Below are 23,597 nucleotides of genomic sequence, written 5' to 3'. Positions count from 1 at the left end.
TACATTCATCCATTTACATTTTTAAAAGTTTCTTAAAATCCTTTTGAGCCTGGATAAAGTGGTCAGGTCTTTCATGACTGTGAGGTTGGCTACCTGTTCATTAGATCTATGTGCCTTTTGCTTGGCAAAGCCCTCCTGGGAGGTGACAAGTAGTTACCTTTTGACGGTGGCGAACTCTTCCCTTGAGAGAGAAGGATGTCCTTTTGTTTCTTAAGGAAGAGTTGGTTAGCACCTCTCCTTAAAAAAACCCATCACTACACCCAACCATACTGGGCAATTCATTCAGTATTCAACTTTTCCTTTTGGGGGGAAGGTTGTTGAGAAGATGTTCACCAAGAGTTTTAGAGAATCCTGGAGAAAGCAGATTAGGTGGACAATGTTCAGTCTAGTTTCAAACTTGGGCATGGTATGGAACCAGAATTGATCGTGCTTTGAATGACCTCTGGCGTGAACAGCGGGGGGAGGGGGGAGTACATATAGACCCTTGCTTTTCTTGATGGCTTTCAATACAATCAATCATTGTATCCTCCTACACCAACTATAGGGGTTGTGTGTGGGTAGCAATGTATCATTCTCCTCCTCCTCCTAGTGCAAATTCCAGTTGGTGTTAATCAGGAGTGAGAATTTCTTCTCTCGGATGTGGTTTCTACACTTCCACAAGGACTGGTATTCTTTCCACTCCTGTTTAGCATCTATGTCGGGGGTCTGCAACCTGTGGCTCTGGAGCCACATGCAACTCTTTTGGCCCAGATTGGGATTAAGGTTGCAGACCCCTGATCTATGTGAAGTTGATGGGTAAGATCATCCATTGCCATGGGTGAAGTATCACCTTTACTTCTGGCAAATTTTGTGATGCTTTTATCAGTGTTTGGAAGCTATGGGAGTTTGGATAGGGAACGAAAGATTAAACTCTACCAAGACTGAGTGGCTCTTGGTCTTGAGGCCTTTGGGTTCTGGAAACGTATCATCTTTGGTGCTAAATGGGATGTCAATTCCCAAATCAGACCTTTGTGCAATTTAGAGATCCCTCTGGACTTATCACTCTTGTTTGAAGACCAGATGTCAGTCTTGGCCAGGAAGGTCTTTGCAGAACTTGGTGTTGTCTGTCAGTTTCATCCATTTGTTGGATCAGCGAGCATTCAGTTACCCACACTCTGATTATCTCCAAATGGATTATTGTAGCATACTCTAGGTGGGGCTGTCCTTGAACAACATATGGAAACTGAAGCTTATGCAAAATAAAGCAGCTTTGACAGTTATGTGCACTCCTCAATTGGTGCATCTTGAATCTCTGCTCCGTTGGTTGCCAGTTGACTTCTGGGTTCAACACAAGGTGGTGGTAATGATCTATTAAGCCCTATGTGGCATGGGGTTGAATTATTTGAAGAACTGCCTCTTCCCAGTTACATCTACCCATTGTGTCAGGTCCAGCACCTATTAAGCAGTGACATCTGGTAAGACCCAGATGCCACACTGATAAATGAATACTAGGCTTCGTGTATGCATGAAAATGCTCACATTTTTAAACAAATCAAAGTTGGGTCAGACTATTACAAATCCTGGAGTTCCCCTAATCATAACTTTAGTTCCCCTAAAGCAGAACCAGTAAGGCATTTTGAAAAACATGCAGAGGTCATGGCTCACATCATCAGAGATAGATAGATAGATAGATAGATAGATAGATAGATAGATAGATAGATAGATAGATAGATAGATAGATAGATAGATAGATAGACAGATAGACGGACAGAGAGAGAGACAGACAGACAGACAGACAGACAGACAGACAAGCTTTATTGTTACTTTTTTCTGGCACAAATTAAAAAATGAAATTCTGATGCCCATATTTGTCAAAACAAATATATATACATACACATCCATATACACACAATCACACATATATATTAATCACAGACCATTTAGAATACATAGCGGAAAAAGAATGTTGAGAGTTAGCAAGGTTGATACTATATGGCATAAAGCTATTGCTTCGGATACTGCAAAGCCTCCTCTCAGAAGGTAACAAAGAAAACAGGCCATGGAGAGGATATTTAGCGTCCCAGATAATACTGCAGAACCTGATCAAGCATCCTTTATATGCTATGCGCTGGATAGAAGGAAGTGAACTTCCAATAATCTTTACTGCTGTCCAATGTTCTGTGTACACTGTACACAGCCAAATCTTTTCATCATTCTTACTAATACATCCTATTTTCATTCTGCCAGACTTCACTAGACATGGCAATGCCAATTCTTCAGAAAGTCAACCCCACATACAGTAACAATAAGAAAAGTTGAAGCTTCAGAGATTTGGCTTAAAGATTCAAGCTGCATTGTTGCAGTCAACAAAAAAGACATGTCTGTTTGTTTGTTGCCTGGAATCAAATCCTTAAATCCCTTAAATCTACTTCCTCCCACCCTTTCGAGTCAAAATACTTTTTGCTGTTCTTTTCCTAGCCCTGAGAGTCAGAAATATCTCTTTAATGTTTTCATTACTGTTTCATCTGATCTGGAAATTGTTGATTCCTCTTTACTAGCTTCAATCTTTATACGTTCACACAAACTGACATATAAACCATAGTTTACAGAACAATACCAGATCTTTCACTTAGCTTGTCCAGACACAAATTATGGCTCGGTTCATGTAACAAGCTAAGTTGTGGCTTGTTTTAGTGTCTTCTGTGAATCTTTCTGTCAAGGTTTATAAAACATATAATCCATTTTAGTGTGCAGTAGAGACTCAGCCAACTATAATTTAGTCAGTAAACCAGAAGTAAGCAATTCATTGTTTTTCAAACTTGGCAGCTGTCAGATGTGTGGACTTCCATTCCCAGAATTCCCCAACTCGAGTGGTGTAAACACACAGATGAGCACAGCTGGGGATGTAGGACTTTTTTTCTCTCTAAAGAAGCTTCAAGCTATTCTTTTCTTTATTTGTATTTGTTTATTCTCCTTATGAAAGCCTAAGGCAGTACATGCAGTAACTGAAAGGATAGTGCTTAGAAAGCTGCACTGCTGAAGTTCTGCACATAAAAAGTAACAAAACTAAGTATTTTAAGATGTTTCTTTGTTTCTGCCAATTAAAGCTTAACTGCTTTAGAATGTCAACATAACACTGTAAGGCTGAGAAACTATTTTGCCTATAACAGTGAAAAAGGTTATTTACAATGGCCAAATGTCAGAAAACATGATGTAGTCATTGAGCTGCATCCAAAACAAAGACCTGACGGTACACAGATTGCATCTGTTTTACTTTTTTTGTTATTCCCTCTCTTCTCCAGAGGGATTATATTATTTGTCACAGATTTTGTACAACTCCAAAGTTTTCTTTCTCCTATCCTCCCCCAAACTCCACAATACACATGCTCTTAATTATTTTATTATACACACATGTTCGTGCAGCGAGTAAAACCAATATTTAATGGGAGCTGAATTTGCAGTACTGCAATTTTGTAAATCAAAATTATCGGTCAGTAACAGATAAGCATGAGGAGATGTGGAATTACTTAATTATGAAGCTCAAGCCACAAAGCAGGGAAAGAAGATCAGGTAGGAAAATTATAGAGGGTTAAATGACTCATTGTAAGGTAAACCTCAAATTAGCTACAATTTAAATTGAAAAATAAGGTCTTTCATTACTAAATAAAAGAAACAGATGAATTCACTCTAGTACGGAGTCTGTTCAGCAGAAGTGAGTGCTTAGAATAGAGAATTCTGAAATTGTTCAGGCTATATGGAAAAATTACTTGCTTTTTGAATATTTTGATAGTAACAAACTAAGCCTAGATAAGTACTATACAGGTCCTTGACTTATGTCCACAATTGAACCCAACATTTATGTTGCTCAATGAGACAGTTAAGTGCATTTCCCCCCATTTTACAATCTTTCTTGTCGCAGTTAAGTGAATCACTGCAGTTGTTAAGTTAGTAACACAGTTGTTAAGTGAACCTTGCTGCCCCATTGACTTTGCTTGTCAGAAGGTCGGAAAAGGTGATCGCATGAACCTGGGACACTGCAATAGTCATAAATGAGTTAGTTGCCAAGCGTCTGAATTTTGATCACATGACCATGGGGATGCTGCAACGGTTGTAAGTGTGAAAACCGGTCAAAGGTCACTTTTTTCAATGCTGTTGTAACTTTGAATGGTCACCTAAATGAACTGTGGTAAGGCAAGGTTTATCTGTATTCAAAAATAAGGCCAGTATTTATAAAAGCATGGTACTCAGTGACATAAAATAATTAGCAACAAAAACGTACTGAATAGGGCAGAAATGACTGGGAAGCTGATGGGTAGCACCCAGTTTCAAATCGTGAGACATGTGATCCATTTCACAAAGCATTCATTCAAGCAACAGAAGATAGATGGAAGAATCACATTTTCTCATTTTTTAAGAAATGGAAATAAAAGTCTCTAAGGATCTGCATTTCACAACAAGTAGGATATTTTATTGTGTTCCATAAACTGTAACTCTGAAAGACTTCATATCTTCCTTGGAAAGAAATCAAAATTATTTATCTAGCCTGAAATCCTGGTAATTAATAATCCTGATTTCAATGACAAATCCCCCAAGGAGGATATTATTGCCTTCACATAACAGAGTTAATTCAATCATGGTTTACTGTACTCAATTAACCCAATTTTCTGGGTTCTCCCAACCCATTTGACCACTAATCACATGGCGTGCGTTTACACATACCACTCACTTGATTCAGGGTACCATAAACACAGTTAAAAAGTATTCCATATAAACGAAGCATAGGTTACAACTTGGACAACTTTTTTGTGGGGTGGGGAGAATATATTCAATATTACTAGAAAGCAGATGCAGAAAATGCCTCGCATTTCTTAAAAAGTAGCGAAAGAAGAGAATATCTGTAGCTCAGGGTTGAACATTAAGTTCTGCTTAGCTCTCTTACAGCCTTTGCACGTTTTCCTAACCAAAAGCAGGCTTTCCTTGTTTGGTCACGCCGTGTAGTGTATAATTCCCTCTTCTGCACGCTACACTTTAGGGACAGTCCCGACCTCCTTGCAATCCAGCGCGACTCTCCTCACTTCCCACGTTCCCCAAGAGGAGCAAAACGCGCAGGCAACCACCTTCACACGAACACAAACACACTCCTGGAAGGGGCGCAAGTTAACCGGCCAGCCTAGCAAACCTCCGCTCCCCTAAAGCTGGAAGGAGAAAAGGGCGCAGCTGCGCAGAGCACCCGAGCCCAGCTTTTCGCCACTTGGGCAAGCACGTGTGGACACAAGTCCGCGCGTTCGAGGCGTCCCCTTTCCGTTCCTCAGCCGCTGCCTCACCTTTTGCTGAGGGGCCGGACTCGCACAGCTACTTTGACGTTCGCCATGACCTCTCGGACCCCCGGGGAGAATCGGCGCCGCTTTGGCCGCCCGAGTCCCGGCTCCACATCACCCCGCTTATGCACCTCAGCTGCCGCTCAAGCGCTCCACGAAGAGCACCCCACCCCACCAGCGAGGGAAGCAGCGCCGCCGCCGCCCGACCCCGCCCGCCCGTTCTTTGGGGGACGTGGGGGGGGAGGGAAAGGCCTGCCCGCTTGGCAAGAGCAGAGGAAATGGGGAGGGGCGGCTTGGGCTGCTTGCGCCACAGGCTCTCCTCGGCTTTCGGATGGGCGGCAAAGTGGCCCGTTTCAAGCGCAGAAACCGAGGAGGAAACGCCGGAGAGGTTTTACCCGGAGGGGAATGTCTGCAGTTTTGGCCTGCTGATCTCATGACCCACCCTGGAAAAGGCACAAAACGACGCGATGAACTTGATTTTGCCGTGTCGTGGGCTCTCTCTAAGGCAGGGGTGTCCAAACTTGGGAACTTTAAGACTTGTGGACTTCAACTCCCAGAATTCCCCAGCCAGCCATGCTGAAGTCCACAAGTCTTAAAGTTCCCAAGTTTGGACACCCCTGCTCTAAGGATACTCCAAAGATCAGTGTTGTATTAACCATTAAGCAGACTAAGCACGTGCTTAAGGCCCAAGGGGGCACCACAAAGTTGAGAAGAAAAAAACCCAATGAAGATTTGTACAGTAGGTATAAAGGAGGGGCACCAAGATTTGTCAGTGCTTAAGGCACCAGTGAACCTTAATCCGCCACTGCCAAAGACAGGACCGTGTTGCGGCTACAATAGAGAGTGTGTGTGGACACAGACTAGCAATCGACTGATGGAATAACAAAGAGGGATGGACAAGCAGTTGACCGGTTGTTTGGACAGCCAAGTAGGAAGCCCCTTGGCTTGTGTTCGCTTTACAAAGACTTCTAAACATACAGGTAATCCTCAACTTACAACAGTTCATGGAGTGACCGCTCAAAGTTGCAACGGCACTGAATAAAGTCACTTACGACCATTTTTCACACTTGCAACTTTTGTAGCATCGATGTGCTGCTGGGATCAAAATTCAGATGCTTGGCAACTGGTTCATACGTATGACCCTGGCTTTGTCCCAGGATCACATGATCCCCTTTTACAATCTTTTGACAAGCAAAATCAATGGGGCAACCCTATTCGCTTTAACAACCGTGTTACTTACTTATCAACCGCACCGATTCACTTAACAATTGTGGCAAGAAAGGTCGTAAAATGGGGCCAAGCTGACTGAACAAATGTCTCACTTAACAACAGAAATGTTGGGCTCAATTGTATACGGTTTGCCGTGCTATCAGATCGAGTACCCGAGAAATAACTAACTAGTAAGGATGCGAGCAAGCATCAGTTTGCGTAGCTCTCAAAGTTGTAATGAGGTTTGCCTGGTTTGGGCACAGAAATACAGTTCAACAACACATCAGCATTTAATTTTGTTGTTTCACCTAGTATGAAAAACTAGGTTAAAATCATAACTGATAATGTACCTTCAAATGTACTGCATCTACAATATTAATGAATAGGTCTATCTTTTTTGAACATCCACTAAGGTGCTCAATAAACCTAATTTTGTTAGCCTTTTAAGTAGACAATATATCTGAGGATTGCATGGGATGTTTCCCACTCTTATATAAAGCTTGCCCTTTTCCCCAATCTGTTTTAACTGCTATAAATAGTCCTAAATTAAGGACCATTTGTTAAGTGACTGTTCAAAATTAAGGTTGGTATGGAATAAATTGTACTTATGTCTGGTTGCAGAAAGCTCAGCTGTCATGTGATCAAAATTGAGGTGCTTGGCTGCAGCCAGAAGAAAAAAAATGGGAGTAGATCATCTATGGAGGGCAGCGACAGCATAGTGCAAGAAGTCAACATGAGAGATGAGGGATGGAGATTGGCAGGTAGAAGTTCTCCTGGACTCTCAACTTCTGCTCAAAGAGCAGGTGGCAATTGTGGCTAGGAAATCCTTTGCGCAAGGTTGTGTAATGCACCAATTACATCCTTTTCTGGATTGGAAGTCCCTGCAGTCACTGAAGCCCAGGACATCTCAAACCTGGACTATTGCAATGTGCTCTACATGGGGCTACCCTTGAGTATTTGGAAGCATTAGCTGGCACAAATGCATTTGCAGAAACATTCATTCTGAGTGGCTCATATTAACACCGCTATTCCACAAGCACCGATTATCAGTTTCCTTTGGAGTCCAAGGAGTTTGTTTTTAATCTTTAAAGGCCTTCATGGCATAGGTCCAGGTTATGAGGAACCATCTCACCCTGATGGGATTATCCCATCTCACTCATGCTGTCCGAAGAGGCATGCTGCAGACCCCTTATTGGTCAAGGAATGGCCCAAGAGAAGATCCTTTTCTACTGGGACTTTCGCCCTTTGAAACCTCATGCTTCCACCCCCCCACCCCCAAGTGACGGGCATGAAGTCCTGACTTTGCCAACTAATCTGGGTACTAATGGGGAACTGGCATCTTGGAAACAGTTAATGGATAAGACCTTACCTCCTCCCCATGTACATCTTGCTCCCTTCCTCCCCATTTCTATCAATTTTAAATCCAATTTAAAGTTACTCTTTTAATATACTGATGATTTGTTGAGTGTAAGTCACCTGGTGTCGCCTTTAGTAGAGATGGGTGGCATATAAGTTTGATAGACAGACAACTGACCAACTTGATCATGCTAGCATTCAGGATCCCTGAAGGAGGATTTCATTTAATTGACAAGATATAACCATTAGCACCAATAACTGTTTCTAATTGATGTGGAACTCAAAAGCATAGAGGCCAGCTCTTCAAAAAATAAAGGGGTGGGGGACAGTAGGTAAATACTTCACACCTCCTATATTTCTCAGAAGATGCCAAGAACATTTTGCACTATGAAATTATTTTGATACTCCCATCTGTTATGATAATAATTTTAAATGGAGAGAATTGTTCTTTTTTAAGGTGATTGTGACAGCTTGATTGCTATTATTTTTATTTTACAATCTGTTAATATCTAGTTACATAGATTTATTTAAAACTATTCAATAAGTAGTCTTTGAAGTCCAAATGAAAGCAGCGGAAATCCAAAGCAAGCTTTCCACATGGTAGCTAACTTTGAGAGTTAATTACTAAAATCAATTTTTAAAAAAATTATATTTAATAAAAAACAGTTCTTTGCAAACCTATTCAGGCTGCCTCAAGCACAGTAAACACAATAGAAACCGAAAGTACAATACACTTTTACATAAGAGTGTATGATAGCCAAGAATCACAGGTAAAACAAAGCCTGGTTATAGTGCTATATAACATAAATTCTGCCCCCTAGTGATAACTATCAGTATTCCAAAAGAAAGGATTTTTGACTGCACATTGCTGTTGCAACCTGTCACTCGTGGTATTTTGTTATTTTGAGTCCAGCCAATATAATTTATGATTTGCTCAGGAAATACAAAACTGTACTTTTTTTCCTGCTGATCACTAATACTTAAGAAAACTGTTTAAACACCTGTTATATTTAATTCTTAGAATAAAGCTTCTTTCAAATTCAATATAATTCCTCGTGACTTCACAAATACAACTTTGTGAACACCGTTCAGTCTTTTCAAGAAGCTATGTTTATGTTAACTAATAATTTAATTTTCAAGGAAAGCTCATTAGTGGTAAATTAAATTGTATTTAGGATTTGAGGTTGAAATCCCAAACACGATATGAATGTTGTTGAATTTCAGCATAGAAATCCACTTAGTCACCAGTGGGATTGAAAACTTAAGTAGGGTCAATTGGGTTAGTACTGTACTTGGATAATACACTATCAACATACCAGTGCTATAAATTAGATTGGAAAGATGAAAACTTGTCCCATAGGAGTGGCAACCCACTTCCATACTATTGCCACAAAAATCACACATACATGTCCAAAGTTTATCTTGAAGGGCCTTACTCTGTTTCTGCTGAAATATGCTTAGAACTACAGAACCAGAGAATTGAAATTGAATTGATGCCATATTTCGGTCTTCAGATACAACAAACAATAGTTTTACAATTATTAAATAAATCAGTCTCTGGATTCATACAATGCTAATCAAACCAAAGTTAATCTCCCAGTGATTTAAAGAGACATGGGATAGCCATCTGTCTGATAAGCTTTAATTTGGATTCCTGGACAAAACAGAGAGCCAGGTCAATGACCTACTGGCTTTTTTCAATTATCTGGAGGTCTAGGTTGAGAGGAAATGCTTAGCATATTCTCAAATTGACTGACACTGCTTACATTTACTAAAGCAGTATTTTCTTCTGTTTTAAAGAATTTTATTGATTTTTAAAATTTATGGGAAAAGGGTAGGTGGATATACAAAAGTTTTTGGCAACTCCATCGTGCTAGAGGTAGAAATTTCTCCAATTTTCACAACTTTTACAGAAAGGAAAAAACTATAGATAAAAGATAAGCAGAAACAGCATCTTGTTATACATACTATCAAACATGTGTTCAATCATCTCTTTTGCCACTTTCTAATATATCAACAATTGCAATGATATTCCAGATATATTTATTTTTGTGACCCGAGTCTTTCCAATATTGTTCCCTCCCCCGTCCCCAGGCGGACCTGCAGCCTCTCCCTCCTTCATGTCTTGTGTATTGTCGCCTTTTTCACTACCTCTTATATTTTTGTCCTCTAGGAGGGCACTATGTTTTTTAATGAAGGCTCTGCCTCCACAACTGTGTTAATTCTAATTCTGTTTCCCTCCCAGAAGATCAGCATTCCTTCTGGCAATAACCATCTAACCCAAATTCCTTTATTATATAATTTCTTTGATAAGGAGGAATACTTCCTCCTATCTCTTATTTTTTTCGGAATTTGCTTAAGAATGGCAATTTCTTTATCTTTATATTTTAGTGGTGTTCCCCCACACCCCTTTGAGCTCCTAGAATCTCATCCCTCGTGGTCTTCCTAAGAAATTTAACATGTACTTCCCTTGGAACATTATGTGTTCTGGCATATGCTGAATTAATCCTGTAAACCAGATCCATATCCCACCACAACTGTTCTTTATCTCTTTTAATATATTCTGCTAAAATTGTACTCATGATATCCTTAAGATCTTCATCTTCTGTCTCAGGTAGGTTCCGGAATCTGAGAAAGAAGGACATTCTTTCAAGTTCTATCTTTGCCATAAAATTTTCCAATTATATATTCCCCTTCTGGACTGCCTTAACCTCCTCCCCCAGCCCGACCACACCCTCCTCCAGCACACCAATTCTCTGTTTATTTTCTGTTATTTGTTGCTGTACACTTTTGAGCTCTTCTCTAAAATCTGCCACCTCCTTTTTCAACTCATTTTGTCCCTGCATAAGAGCCTGGAACATTTGAGTAACAGATAAATCTTTTGAACTCTCTCCAGTCCTTTCTTGTTGTGAAAATGATGAAATTTTTGTCTGTTGAGTCGTTGGGCTGGATGTAGAAGAAGTAGGTGCCGAGGCTGCTTTGTCTGAAGGTGGTTTTCTGGGCCCCATTGTCTGAGTTCAGAGATGAGTATAAATCTTTTGCAAAAGAAATGGTGTCTGTGAAGCATGGAGCCGAGCGAGTCCGAGAAGACAGGCAAATCCAAAAGTGAAAGTTAATCCTCAGTCACAGTTCCAAGCCAAGAAGTCACACACGCACAAACAAAATCAAATAATCCAAATCCAGAAAGACCACATAACAGGAGAAGCTCCAGGAGTCCTTCAGGGAGGGTAATATAAAGCCAGACTTTCTTCAAAGGTAGTTTCAAAAGGCAGACTTCATTTATAAGTGCGAAGAGCAGTATTTTCTTATAAAGTATAAAAATGAACATTCTTGAAAATATCCAAGAAAGCAAACACATGACTCATCAAACCAGAGTTCTCACTTGAGGCACAAATGACTAGGCTGAAAGTTTGGACACTTTATGCAAAGATCTAGCTCTTTGGAGAAGGCTGCAATGCTGCGAAAAGGTGGGGAAAAAAGAGAAGAGAATGACTAGCAGCAAGGTGGATGAACTAGGTTACAGCAGTGATGAGTACGTTAGCACTAGTTGCATATAGCTCTAAGCATTGTGACTTCTTGTCACAAAAACAGCCCATATTTTTAGTTTCCGAAAACTTCCAAACTCTCCACTTCTCTCTATATACCAATGACTGCATCTCAAAAGATCCATCCGTTAAACTACTGAAGTTTGCAGATGATACAACAATGATTAGTCTCATTCGAGACAATGATGAATCCGCACACAGATGGGAGGTTGAACTAGCCTCGTAGTGTGACCGGAACAATCTGGAACTGAACACTCAAAACCGTAGAAATGGTGGTAGACTTTAGGAGAAACCCTCCCATACTACCACCTCTTACAATGCTAGACAACACAGTATCAACAGTAGAGACCTTCAAATTTCTAGGTTCTATCATATCTTAAGACCTAAAATGGACACCTAACATCAAAAACGTCATCAAGAAAGCACAACAAAGAATGTTCTTTCTGTGCCAACTCAGGAAGCTCAAACAGCCCAAGGAGCTGCTGATAACAGTTCTACAGGGGAATTATTGAGTCTGTCATCTGCACCTCTATAACTGTCTGGTTTGGTTCTGCAACTGAAAAAGACAGAGACTTCAGAGAGTAATTAGAACTGCAGCAGAAAAAACAATTACTACCAACCTGCCTTCCACTGAGGACCTGTATACTGCACAAGTCAAAAAAAGGGGCATGAAAATATTCAGACACCTCACATACTGGACATACATTGTTTCAACTCCTACCCTCAAAATGATACTATAGAGCAGTGATGGCGAACCTATGGCACGCATGCCAGATGGCACGCGGAGCCATTTGTCAGGGCACGCAAGGCGCTGCCCTGTCAGCTGGGCATGCACGCGCTGGCCAGCTGAGTTCACCCTTTTTTAAAGCCATTTTTCACCCTCCCCAGGCTCCAGAGGCTTTATAGGAGCCTGGGGAGGGGCGAAAAGAGCCTCCCCTGCCCCCCCAGAGGCCCTCCAGAGGCTTCATGAGCTTCCCTGAAGCCTCCAGAGCGCAAAAAACCAGCCCTAAGGGCAAACCGGAAGTTTGGGAACGGATTTCCGGTTTGCTTGGAGGTTTGTTTTGACTTCTCTGGAGGCTTCAGGGAAGCATCTTGAAGGTCCCTGAAGCCTTCGGAGCGCTCAAAACAACCCTCCGAGCAAAACGGAAGTCACTTCCGGTTTGCTCAGAGGTTCATTTTGACTACTTCGGAGGCTTCAGGGAAGCGTCCTGAAGGTCCCTGAAGCCTCTGGAGGGCTTCCGGGGGGGGGGGGGGGGGAGGCTGTTTTCGCCCTCCCCAGGCTCCTATAAAGCCTCTGGAGCCTGGGGAGGGCGAAAAAAGCATGCAAAAAATGGGGGGTCGCTCCTGTAGTGTGCACATGCACACTGGGGGGGGTTGCATATTGCATTATGGGTGCGGCACGCCCGCACACGACCCCCCTGCACTTCCCCCACTTATGGCATGCAAGCCAAAAAAGGTCCGCCATCGCTGACCTATCTCCTCCCACTTATGACTGCAACTTTGTTGCTTGTATTCTTACGATTTATATTGATATTGTTTCCTGATTGCTTATTTGTACCCAATGACTATCATTAAGTATTGTACCTTATGATTCTTGACGAATGTATCTTGTCTTTTTATGTACACTGAGAGCATATGCACCAAAGACAAATTCCTTGTGTGTCCAATCACACTTGGCCAATAAAGAATTCTATTCTATTCCATTCCATTCCATTCCATTCCATTCCATTCCATTTCATAGCTTTAAAATAAAAAAGCAGAAAGGAAAATGCAAGGTAGCAAGTGACATTTTCACTTACAAGCTCACACTTTGAACCGGTTATTGACAGCCATCTGGATCAAATAAGCACGAACCCAGTTAGCTTTTAAAATTTGTTTTATTTGCTTGGTATAAATAACATACATACCTAAAAGAGATGTTATTTAAGTCAGTGTCAACCTTTCATTAAAACATTCCTCAGGCACTTAAGAAAAATTCTCAGTAATCTAACATACGTCACCAGTTTCCATACAACACTATTTTCATATATAAATTTCATTTCAGAATCTAGATGCAAATGCAGTTACAAATCTGAAAGCAAGAATAAAATGCATGTGTATTTTATTAATCCCACAAAATTGTTAGCTAGCCTTGGAATGGAAAAATAGAAAAATAAATGTATTATCGTATACTTTTGAAAAAAGAATCTAATCCACCAATCAGTTGCGTATTCTCAAAGATTCCTTTTTGTTTCTCTCTCCACTCCAAGATTTGTTCTGCCAGTTCTTCTGTCTCTGTTACCAATAAGTACATCTTTTCTAATGCACTCCTCTGTAATATAATATGAAAATAAATATTTCAGTAGCATTTGGCAATATTTCAACATCTTGAAAGCTAAAAAAAGCTCAAAGCCAATGTAATTTTATTAGTATATGCTAGTTTATTCCATATCCTGTTTGAGAATAAGAAAAGTCATTAAAAATAGTATCTTTTCATTTCAGGAGGAAGTATAGTATGAAATGAAATACTGTAGCAATTTGCATTTCCCCCAAATATTTTCCATATGTTTTTTCAGGTTACAGATGCATCATGTACTAGACTGGTATTATATTTCTAGATTAAGAAATAAAGGTGTTCTTCGTACTACTCAAATAGCTGATCTTATAAATTGTCCTTAGAGGAAAGAAAGAGTATTAGTGAAATGTTAAAATATTACCTACTTACCATATTTCTAATGTTTTCAGGTATTTCAGGGATGTTTCTTATAGTAAGTAAGTGGGTTTCTAATTTTTCAATAAAAGCTACTGCCAGTGCCAGCAATTCTACCACATCTCTAAAGTACAAGAAGCAAAGATGCATTATTCCATATTCAGTTTGAGAAGTTTTTAGAATCTTTGGATTTTATTTCTTAATTCTCCCATTTAAAAATGGATTTAAAAACCATACCAACTTTCTATAAACATTGTCAAACCTAAAATATACCCCAATCAAGACTGAACATTCTACTTTTTGCCAAAAAATCAACATGTCTAAAACATTAGGCGAAAATTTTAAAAAATGTTTTTGTTTCTATTTTCCCAACAAATGTTTTTAAAAATCATACCAGGGTATTAATATAAAACCTTAAAAGAATGCTAAATAGCTAAACCTAAGTTAAACTATTTAAAAAGGGACAAATGTAGAGAGAAGATTGTCAAGCTTCTCAAGGAAAGATCCTCTCCCAAAGCTTATCCATTACGCCTTCAACAGGGTCGGGTCAGAGATTTGGGCTGCTAAGATCTCAAAATAGAAGAGGGTTGATATAGGCTCAGTAATGGTTTAAAGTAATGTGCCCAGACTATTTAGAGCTGTAAAAATGAATACCAACCATAGACGGCGAGCCATGAAACAAACAGCACAATAAATATAAGGATATGATGCAATCCAATGATCTTTTCAGTGTGCTAGTAGACTATATTTTTATACTATGTATTTTATTAAATGGGAAATTGGCTAAATACATCCAGCACAACCGTAAAATGTAGCTGACAGAACCTATCTTCTGTTGTTAAAAATAAAATAAGCCTTTGGGTTCCTCTCAATCAGGACCTAAGATAAAATGTGTGTTTTACAAATACCAGCAGATTGTTACTGTACCTGACTGCTGGAAGAATGCCATTATTATTCCCCCATACAAAGGGAAAGGTAGCAAGAATGAACACAAACTTTACAGGGAAATGTGTTTGGCAGAAATGTTAACAATGCAAGGGTGGGTTGGATAGTGGATAGAATGCAGCCAATTCCAAGGAATGAAAGGATGTTGAAAGAAGTAAAAACAACTGGGCATACAAGGGTGCTTCTGCCCACTTTTATCAACCCCAAACTCTACTGGACTCTCACAGATTTCACCAATAACAAATACTAAGTAAACATACAAAATTAGGAAGTTTGATACCTGTGGAAGGCAGCTTCTATAGGCAGACTTTCTCGACACAGTGGTTTAACTAGCCTTTGCCTCAGAGTTCTTTTATCCTTTAGCACTGCATCCAGGTGCCTGTTCATTGCTTGCAAAGCCTGGCACTTCTGAGCTATGCAAAAGAAAATGTCAAAGTAAAACTGGCTGATGCATTAATGTAAATCAGGGTTACAGAACATATGGAGAAAAACTACCTTAGATCATAGTCTTCCCAATATGAATTCTAGCACATTGTCAGGAGACACCTAGGTTAATTAAAAAGCAAGTACCAGTATGAGTAGAGAAAGAGAAAAGAGGGGAGGGGGGAGGATCTATACAATAGTCCAGGACAGGGGTGGGTTTCAAAACTTTTTGCTACCTATTTTGTGGGCGTGGCTTGGCGGTCATGTGACTGGGTGGGCATGGCCAACTTGATGTCACTCAACAGGAGATGTCATGGATTGGCTAAAATGTGGTGAAGCTCACTTAACAACCCTCTTGCTTAGCAACCAAAATTTTGGGTTCAATTGTAGTCATAAGTCAAGGACGATCTCTGCCTTCCTCTGCAAGGCAGTCTTGTCCTAGTAAACTTCTCCTTTCTGGCAATTTTCCTCTTTGTTAGAGGTACCAAAATAATCCAGGCAATGTAAAGTTTCCTGCTGCAGCAGGGGGTTGGACTAGATGACCTCTGAGTAGCCTTCTAGCCCTAAATTGCTGTTCTGTTTTTTTTCTTCCTTCCTTCCTCTTTCCTTCTTTCCTTTCTCCCTTCCCTGTGGGAAGCAACCCCCCTCTCGCCCCAAATAACTGCTGAATGTCACTTTGCAAACCTCCTCCCAAGCAGCTTTTCAATTTAAAGCAGGAATCCAACGTTTGCAGTTTTAAGACTTGTGGACTTCAACTCCCAGAATTCCACAGCCAGGCATGCTCAGTTCATATTTAAAGCGACAGCATTTGTTTTTCTCCTTTGCTGAATCTCCTGGCTGAAAAGTGAGTTTCTTTCTTTCTTTTTCTCTTTCTTTCTCCCTCCCTCCTTCCCTCTCTCTTACTTTTTAAAGCTTTTTTTCCCCTTGCCTGAACCGGCAGGGGAAAAAACTTTTTTTAAAAAAAGCTTCTGACGGGAGAACAGGTTCGGAGGTGTGGCCAAGCCACCATTACTACCGGTCCTATCTGGTACGCCAGATTTTCACTACCTCTTCTGGCGTACTGGACCGTACAGGGAGGAACCCACCTCTGGTCCAGAAAGTACTAGCTTGCCTGGCAACTGCTAAACATCTAAACCAGCAGTTCGCAACCTGTGGGTCACGACCCCTTTGGGGGGGTCGAACGACCTTTTCACAGGGGGCGCCTAAAACCATCGGAACTCTTTAACTCTTTAGAGTCTAAACAAAAAAGTTAGAGTTGCAATGGTTTTAGTGTGCTTTGTTGCTCTCTCTCTCTCGCACACACCCACACACACACGCAGGCACACACGCAGGGAAGTAGGAGGAGAAACACAAACATAAAAAACTAGGATTGGCAGCTGTTTTGTTTTTTCTTTCCTTTTTTTCTTTTTAAAAGAAAGGCACTCTTTCCACTTAGAGCCGGGAGCCTGCTCTTAAACTCGCAGTGCAAAGTTTAGGCACCCGTTACCACTGTTCCACCTCTGCTGCCCCTACAGAAAAGCCTCCCACAGCAAAAGAAGCTGGCCCAAAGGGAAGGAGCGGCTTGGATTCCCCGCACAGCAGAAGGAGAGGTGCCAGAAGACTGATGGGCTTCCCGGCAGGCCAGTCCGGCCGGCCTCCCATGCGGGCGCTTTTCAGCAACTGTTCCAGCCCGGGCGTTCCTACAAGGCGCATGCCTTTGCTGAGGTTGAGCTGAATCAAAGGAGCAGGCTTGGACAGTGAGAAGGGTAACAACTGAGGAGAGGCTGTGGCGGCCGCCGAGTCTCCACCTGACATTGCATTTCCCCCTGCCCCCCCGGCGCAGGCCTGGCTCTGCCGAGCCAGCTCTGCTTAGTTCCGCCAGGATCCGAGGGGGAGACCGCTAGCCGGAAACCGAACAGAGAAGAAGGGAAGGGAGACCAGACCAGGGACACGGGAGGGGGAGGAGGGAGTTACTGGTTGGAAGTCTGTGAGGTGGGATCACTGTGCACGCAGCCGGAGGAGGAAAGAACAAAACCTCTCCCCAGATGGGGAGGGGCTTCTGCTGCTCCTCTCGCCAAAGGCGACCAAGCGCTTAAGATCGGAGTGTGCGTGTGTGTGTGTGTGTGTGTTAGGTGGGGGGAAAGTAGGAGCCGGAATGGAGAGAGATGCGCGAAGCCCAGAGGATGCTGGGAAAGCAGCTCGATCCGAGCGACGGAGGTTGATGGGCGGAGCTACGGAAGCCAAGAGGTACCATTTCTGAGGCGTAAAACAAGGCAGGGAAAATAAAATAAAATAAAGGAACTTGGCGATGAAGGGAAGGCTAGAGCCCAATTTTATGGTTGGGGGTCACCACAACATGAGGAACTGTATTAAGGGGTCACAGTATTAGGAAGGTTGAGAACCACTGATCTAAACAGTATGTTCCAATGTTACTCTGGATTTATAGTTCAATTTCTCAATGTGTATCATCCCAAAAATCTTACAATAAGTATGACAGCACACATTGGAATTATATTCAACTTTCTAAAAGGACATTTTCCCATATAATAAAAGTGTCCCCTTTTTCTCCTTTGCGACACTTTGCAAACGATTAGTGACATCCTCACAAATTGATCCTTATGGTACAGAGGAATGTATTTTAATCCCATATCCTGTATTATTATTTTAATGTATGCTGCTCTTCAAAACAATATTGCCAAAGAGGTTTACAGCATCCACAAGGCTTCTAAAGGGTTCCCACTCAAGTAGAGAATGCTGTATTTTTAAGCATCCTGGCAGACCACTTTGATCTAATAGTTAAGGCACAATTAGAAGCCAGGATCCGAAAAGTGGACCTTGCACCTGCGGGAATATGCTAGGAAGAAGAAGAATTAGAAGTCAGGAGATTGTGGAGTTATATGTTTAATAGATTTATATGGCTGCCATTATATATGACCGAGTGGCTAATATGAAAAATGATAAAAACATATCCCTTGGTGGATGTGACTCAGAACATGCCATTGTGTGTGATCAAATAGGATGAGTAGAAATAACCAGGGAGAGATGACCCCATAAATAACTTAGCCCAAGTCACAAAGGGCTTTAATGATGATCGCCTACACTGTGAATTACACTTTGAAATATATTAGTAGCCTATGCAGACTGTGGAACTGGGATGTCACATGTGTTGAAAAACAGTATTGCTAACTGATTGTGCCACCACATTCAGCAATAACTGAAATTTCCAGATGCTTGTAAAACAAGTTGCAGTAGTTCAATATAAAGATTCCTAGGGCGTGAGTGACTATGGGTAATCCTGCCTGGAGACAGACGACAGCTGGATGACTTTGGGCCATTGACTTTCTCTTAGTCCTAGTTACTTGCAAGCCACTTCTGAAAATACTACCAACAAAACTGTTCAACAAATAATTCCAAAAGAAGTTTCCAATTGTATGAACATACAAAATTAACACAAAGTCTTATATTATGTCCAATTACTTAACTACATACCTGAAAGATTAAATAGCAATCTTAACAACACTTACTAAGATAAAATGGATGAGTAATGTCTGCTGTATCTTTTTCCATTTGCAGGGCTTCTGTCTCCAAATTAATCTGTAACATTGAAACAGTGCTTTAAAATTTTTGTGCAATTATTTAAAGTATTTAAAGTTAGATGAGTTCCTGCTAAAATGATGCTCTGTTATTTTTTACAAAAGTATTTGATATATTGAAATGCAAATGTTTAAATATATTCATTCTTTACTTTTGCATATTTGCACTAGATGGTTTATTTTACTATATAGCTCTTCTTTAGAGTTCACTTCTGGCCAAAAAGACTATAAACCAGCAAAAACCATGGTTACATGACTGCAGAATGCTGCAAACCAGCCATAAAAGTGAGCTGGTTTCCAAGTACCTGAAATGTGGTCATGTGACCATGGCTATGTATTGCAGTCATTGGAATTCCAGAATGGATGATAAGTAGCTTTTTTTGAGGGGGGGTTGTCTGTCATTAAGTTATTGATAAGCAAGGACTACATGTATACAAAAAAGAGGGGGGGGGGAGAACCAGTATAAGACCTGCAATATACATCCTTTTCCCCCCTCTGAAAACATCAGAGGCATTATAATATTAAAGAAGTTTATACTGACTTCTCTTCTGGAACAGAAGGTATTGTGACTAATAGAGCAAATGTTCACACTTCAATCATTTTTATCAAAATAAGTCTTGTTCTAGTACTAAAATATTATTTACCCGGCTGACTTCAGCTTGGAGATCAGCAATTTGTTCCACTTCTGAGACGTAAGTAAAACAAGCAGATGGTTTTCTACATATATCTAGGGTCCCCTGCAGAAGAAAAGAAAAAACAAACCCACTCAACCACTCATGAAATTAAGATTGAAGTTTAGAACATTCATTTGTAAATAAAGCTCAATTAATTCTGAAACTAATAAAAATTAGTAAGTGAAAACTATCACTAACTAGGAGACTGACACACAGAACACATACATGTATCTTTTTAAATGTTTTATTTCTTCTTTGTGTTGCTGTCTCAAAAGTAAAATCTACAGTTGGAAATTATTGTTGTATCATTTTTTTTGTTTAGTAATCAATCTTTACAATCTAAAATTCTTCATATACCTCAGAATATCAAGCTGATGCAATAGCACATAAAGGTAATTTGACCAAAATATGTGTCTATTATGAAGAATAGGTTATTCTAACAGCAATCAAACGATTCTATTAAAATAAAAGTGGTTACTAATAAGGAGCAGAATGCAATTCAAATATTTATGAAAAATATGTTTTATGTATCTATTATCTTTTAAAATATGATATAAATAGTCCACAATGTTGCACATACCTAATGCATCATATTTAATATGAATAAGAAACCTTAGATTTGCACTTTACATGTAGTGTGTCCACTCTCCAAGCAGAGTAAATAAACACAGGCAACTTGTATGATAAAAGAACAGAAATTTGGACGAATAGGTTTACAAGGTACCTGGGCAGGCAAAGGAGGAGAAAAGGACAAAAGGTGGGGCAGATACAGAACATACTATATTTTTAAGTTTCTTTGAAGGGTGACAGAAATTACAGCAAAAAACTGCAGGACATATACTTAGGCCTACATGTATATGAAATTACTTCTACCAGCTTCAATTTTTTTCAATTGCAATATTTTCCCAACAATCTTTATTTTCAAATGTTGTCATAGAAATCTATTATATTACTGTATTTTTTTCACTATGATGCTCTGAACCATAAGACTCACCTAGCTTTTGGGGAGGAAAAAAAGAAAAAAAAATCTGCTTCTGCCTTCCAGCATCCATCAGTATTCACCTGGCTAGTGTCCTTGCAGCAAACTGTCTGGTTAGCTTCAGCACATTATCGCAACCTGATTTAGCATGAGCAGTTGATTGGCGGTTGGATAGGCCTCCGAGAATATCGCCAATCAGCTGTTCCAGGCTGTGGGGATCACCGCCGCCTATTGCTGTCTCCACGCGCCCCATTTTTGGCCTCCGCATGCCCCATTTTCAGCCCATTCCAGGAGGCGGGGATTGCCACTGCTGCCTATTGCCACTGGCAATCGGCAGCCGCCGCAATCCCTGCCGCCTGGAACGGGCTGACAAATGGGGTGTGCAGAGGCTGAAAACAGCCAGCAGGTGGGCGGGGTTTCAGCAACATTTACTCTATAAGACACACAGACATTTCCACCCACTTTTTGGGGAGGGGGGAAGTGCACCTTATAGTGCAAAAAATACATCCTAAATTTAGCATTCCGAAGGCTTCAGGGACCGTCCGGAGGCTTCCTTGACGCCTTCGGAGCGCTTAAAACGACACTCTGAGCAAACCGGAAGTCACTTCCGGTTTGCTCGGAGGATCCTTTTGAGCGCTCCGAAGGCTTTAGGGACCATCCTGACGGTCCCGGAAGCCTTCGGAACGCTTAAAACGACCCTCCGAGCAACCCAGAAGTCACTTCTGGTTTTCTCGGAGGGTGGTTTTAAGCGTTCCGAAGGCTTCAGGGAAGCCTCCGGACGGTCCCTGAAGCCTCCGGAGGGCCTCGGGGGGGGGGGGGCAGGGGAGGCTCTTTTCGCCCTCCCCAGGCTCCTATAAAGCCTCTGGAGTCTGGGGAGGGTGAAAAAAGCATGTAAAAATGGGGGGGTGTCGTGCGTTGTGCGCGCATGTGCACTGGGGATTGCACGTTGCATTATGGGTGTGGCACGCCCGCACACGACCCTCCTGCGCTCCCCCCACTTGTGGCACACGAGCCAAAAAAGGTTCGCCATCGCTGATCTAGGCCATTGAATATGTCAACAGATAAGGAAGGGGGGAAAAGCAAACAATTTACAATATACTACTGTGAAAACAATCCAAACTTTTTTAAAAGTACAAAACACTCAAAAAGTCAGACAATATTTGTTTTTAAGGCAATTCCTGCTGGATTCAAAATGTGAGGACAAAGACAATGACATGTCTTCCTTTTGTCAGACATCTGGGAAGCCCCTAGCCTAGAGAGGAAAATAGTCTTCTTCTCTCAGAAATTAATTACTTGACTATGGCACCAAATCATGGGTTGCTCACAAACATGTCCATTTGTTTCAAAATCGCTTTTCATACCCCAAAATCGGAAGAGTGCTCTATGAAATTCAGTGGAAATTCCCATAAAAATATCAGTGGACATATCTATCCTGAAGTATTTACTGAATAAATACAGAGTGTTTCTAGACTAGAGGAAGATTCAAATAGCATTTTGTTCCAATCCGTGCACCTTTTTTTTGGGTCACATTGAGTTCTATCATATCTCAAGACTTAAAATGGACACCTAACATCAAAAATATCATGAAAAAAGCACAACAAAGAATGTTTTTTCTATGCCAACTCAGGAAGCTCAAACAGCCCAAGGAGCTGTTGATTCTGTTCTACAGAGGAATTATTGAGTCTGTCATCTGCACCTTTATAACTGTCTGGTTTGGCTCTGCAACCCAAGACAGACACAGACTTCAAAGGATAATCAGAACTGCAGAAAAAAAAATTGCTACCAACCTGCATTCCCTTGAGGACCTGTATACTGCACAAGTCAAAAAGAGGGCTGTGAAAATATCTACAGACCCCTCACTTCCTGGACATAAATAGTTTCAACTGCACACCAGAACAAGACACAAGGACACTCGCCCCCCCCCCCAATACCATCACTCTGCTAAACTACTAATTCCCACAACACTGTCAAATTATTTACTAACTGTATTGCTATTCTTCTTCTCATCCTTCCTAGTAGCTATCTCTTCCCACTTATGACTATAACCACGTTGCTTGTATCTTTAAAATGTGTAGTTTTATTTGTTTCCTAGTATGATTTCATTGCTTATTAGTAACCTATGATTATCACTAAGTATTGTATCTTATGATTCTTGATGAATGTATTCTATTTTATTCTTCTTTATGTACACTGCACCAAAGACAAATTCCTTGTGTGTTTAATCACACTTGGCCAATAAAGAATTCAATTCCAATTCCAATTCCAATTCCTGTTCTATTCATGGGATCCAAGAACATCTAATTGCAATGGAGTGGCACTTACATTCCTTGAAGGCAGACACGCCACCATGCAAATCTGCCCTGCTTAATTCGAAACAAAACGACCGAGCGTGCAGCGGAATCACTACAACATCCTACATCGCGGGAAAGCGATTTTTCCAAAGTAATCCCGGAAGAAAACGGGATGAACGTGCTTTAAAGACACCCCACCCTCCCCGATTATTATTATTATTTTTTGTATCGCGTACAAATCATGAGTAATCTGGGCTTTTTTTTTACATTCTGGCGCCCAGACTACTTTCTATCTTAAGGCTTGGCTGGCACTGTTTGGGCGATCCATAATAGCCTCAGAGGCGATTATGATTTGCAAGGAAAGAACCAACCGCCCCACCTGAGACACCACTCCCGCGGAGAGAGCCCGCGCCAACATCAGTCCCGCCGCCGTGGGCTGCACGGGATCCCAAGGGTTGGAGGAAGCCATGGCCAGGCGAGCCTCCGGGAGCCACACCCGCGCGCGCGCTTCGACCGTAAGACCGCCCGCCTAGGAAGCGCCTCCCAGAGATGCCTGGGACGCGCGCGGCGCCATGTTGAGTGCGGCCGAGCAGCTCTCCCGCCACGCGAATCTCTTT

General features: G+C 41.2%; 2 protein-coding genes across 5 annotated transcripts in view; both read right to left on the bottom strand.

Moving 5' to 3' along the window:
* STARD9 (StAR related lipid transfer domain containing 9) overlaps positions 1-5,513 on the bottom strand; it is a 98,952-nt gene extending 93,439 nt beyond the window's left edge. The window contains exon 1 of one of the 3 annotated variants that reach the window (XM_081967578.1): positions 5,304-5,513. In XM_081967578.1, coding sequence (XP_081823704.1) covers positions 5,304-5,350 — 47 coding nt within the window. In that variant the 5' untranslated portion in view covers positions 5,351-5,513. Of the gene's footprint in view, positions 1-4,918; positions 5,015-5,303 lie in introns of those variants that run through there. The other 2 variants (XM_081967576.1, XM_081967577.1) reach the window with 2 other exon arrangements.
* A 7,752-nt stretch (positions 5,514-13,265) lies between these two features.
* Positions 13,266-23,586, bottom strand: HAUS2 (HAUS augmin like complex subunit 2). Of its 2 annotated transcripts, none has more exons than XM_081967822.1 (6): positions 23,360-23,586; positions 19,681-19,773; positions 18,968-19,037; positions 15,322-15,454; positions 14,112-14,220; positions 13,266-13,718 (listed from the first exon to the last, which is right to left on the bottom strand). In XM_081967822.1, exons 1-6 carry the CDS (start codon positions 23,447-23,449, stop codon positions 13,569-13,571), a joined length of 645 nt encoding a protein of 214 aa, XP_081823948.1. In that variant the 5' UTR covers positions 23,450-23,586; the 3' UTR covers positions 13,266-13,568. The 2 variants fall into 2 exon arrangements, with proteins under 2 accessions (XP_081823948.1, XP_081823949.1); XM_081967823.1 differs by lacking the exon at positions 23,360-23,586 and adding an exon at positions 23,012-23,143.
* Positions 23,587-23,597: the final 11 nt, after the last annotated feature.

This window comes from Natrix helvetica (assembly GCF_964273705.1).
Source record: "Natrix helvetica genome assembly, chromosome: 1".
In the NCBI taxonomy this organism is placed as follows: Eukaryota; Metazoa; Chordata; class Lepidosauria; order Squamata; family Natricidae; genus Natrix; species Natrix helvetica.
The sequence above is the reverse complement of the archived record's forward strand: the minus strand, read 5'-3'. Positions and strand labels throughout refer to the sequence as shown.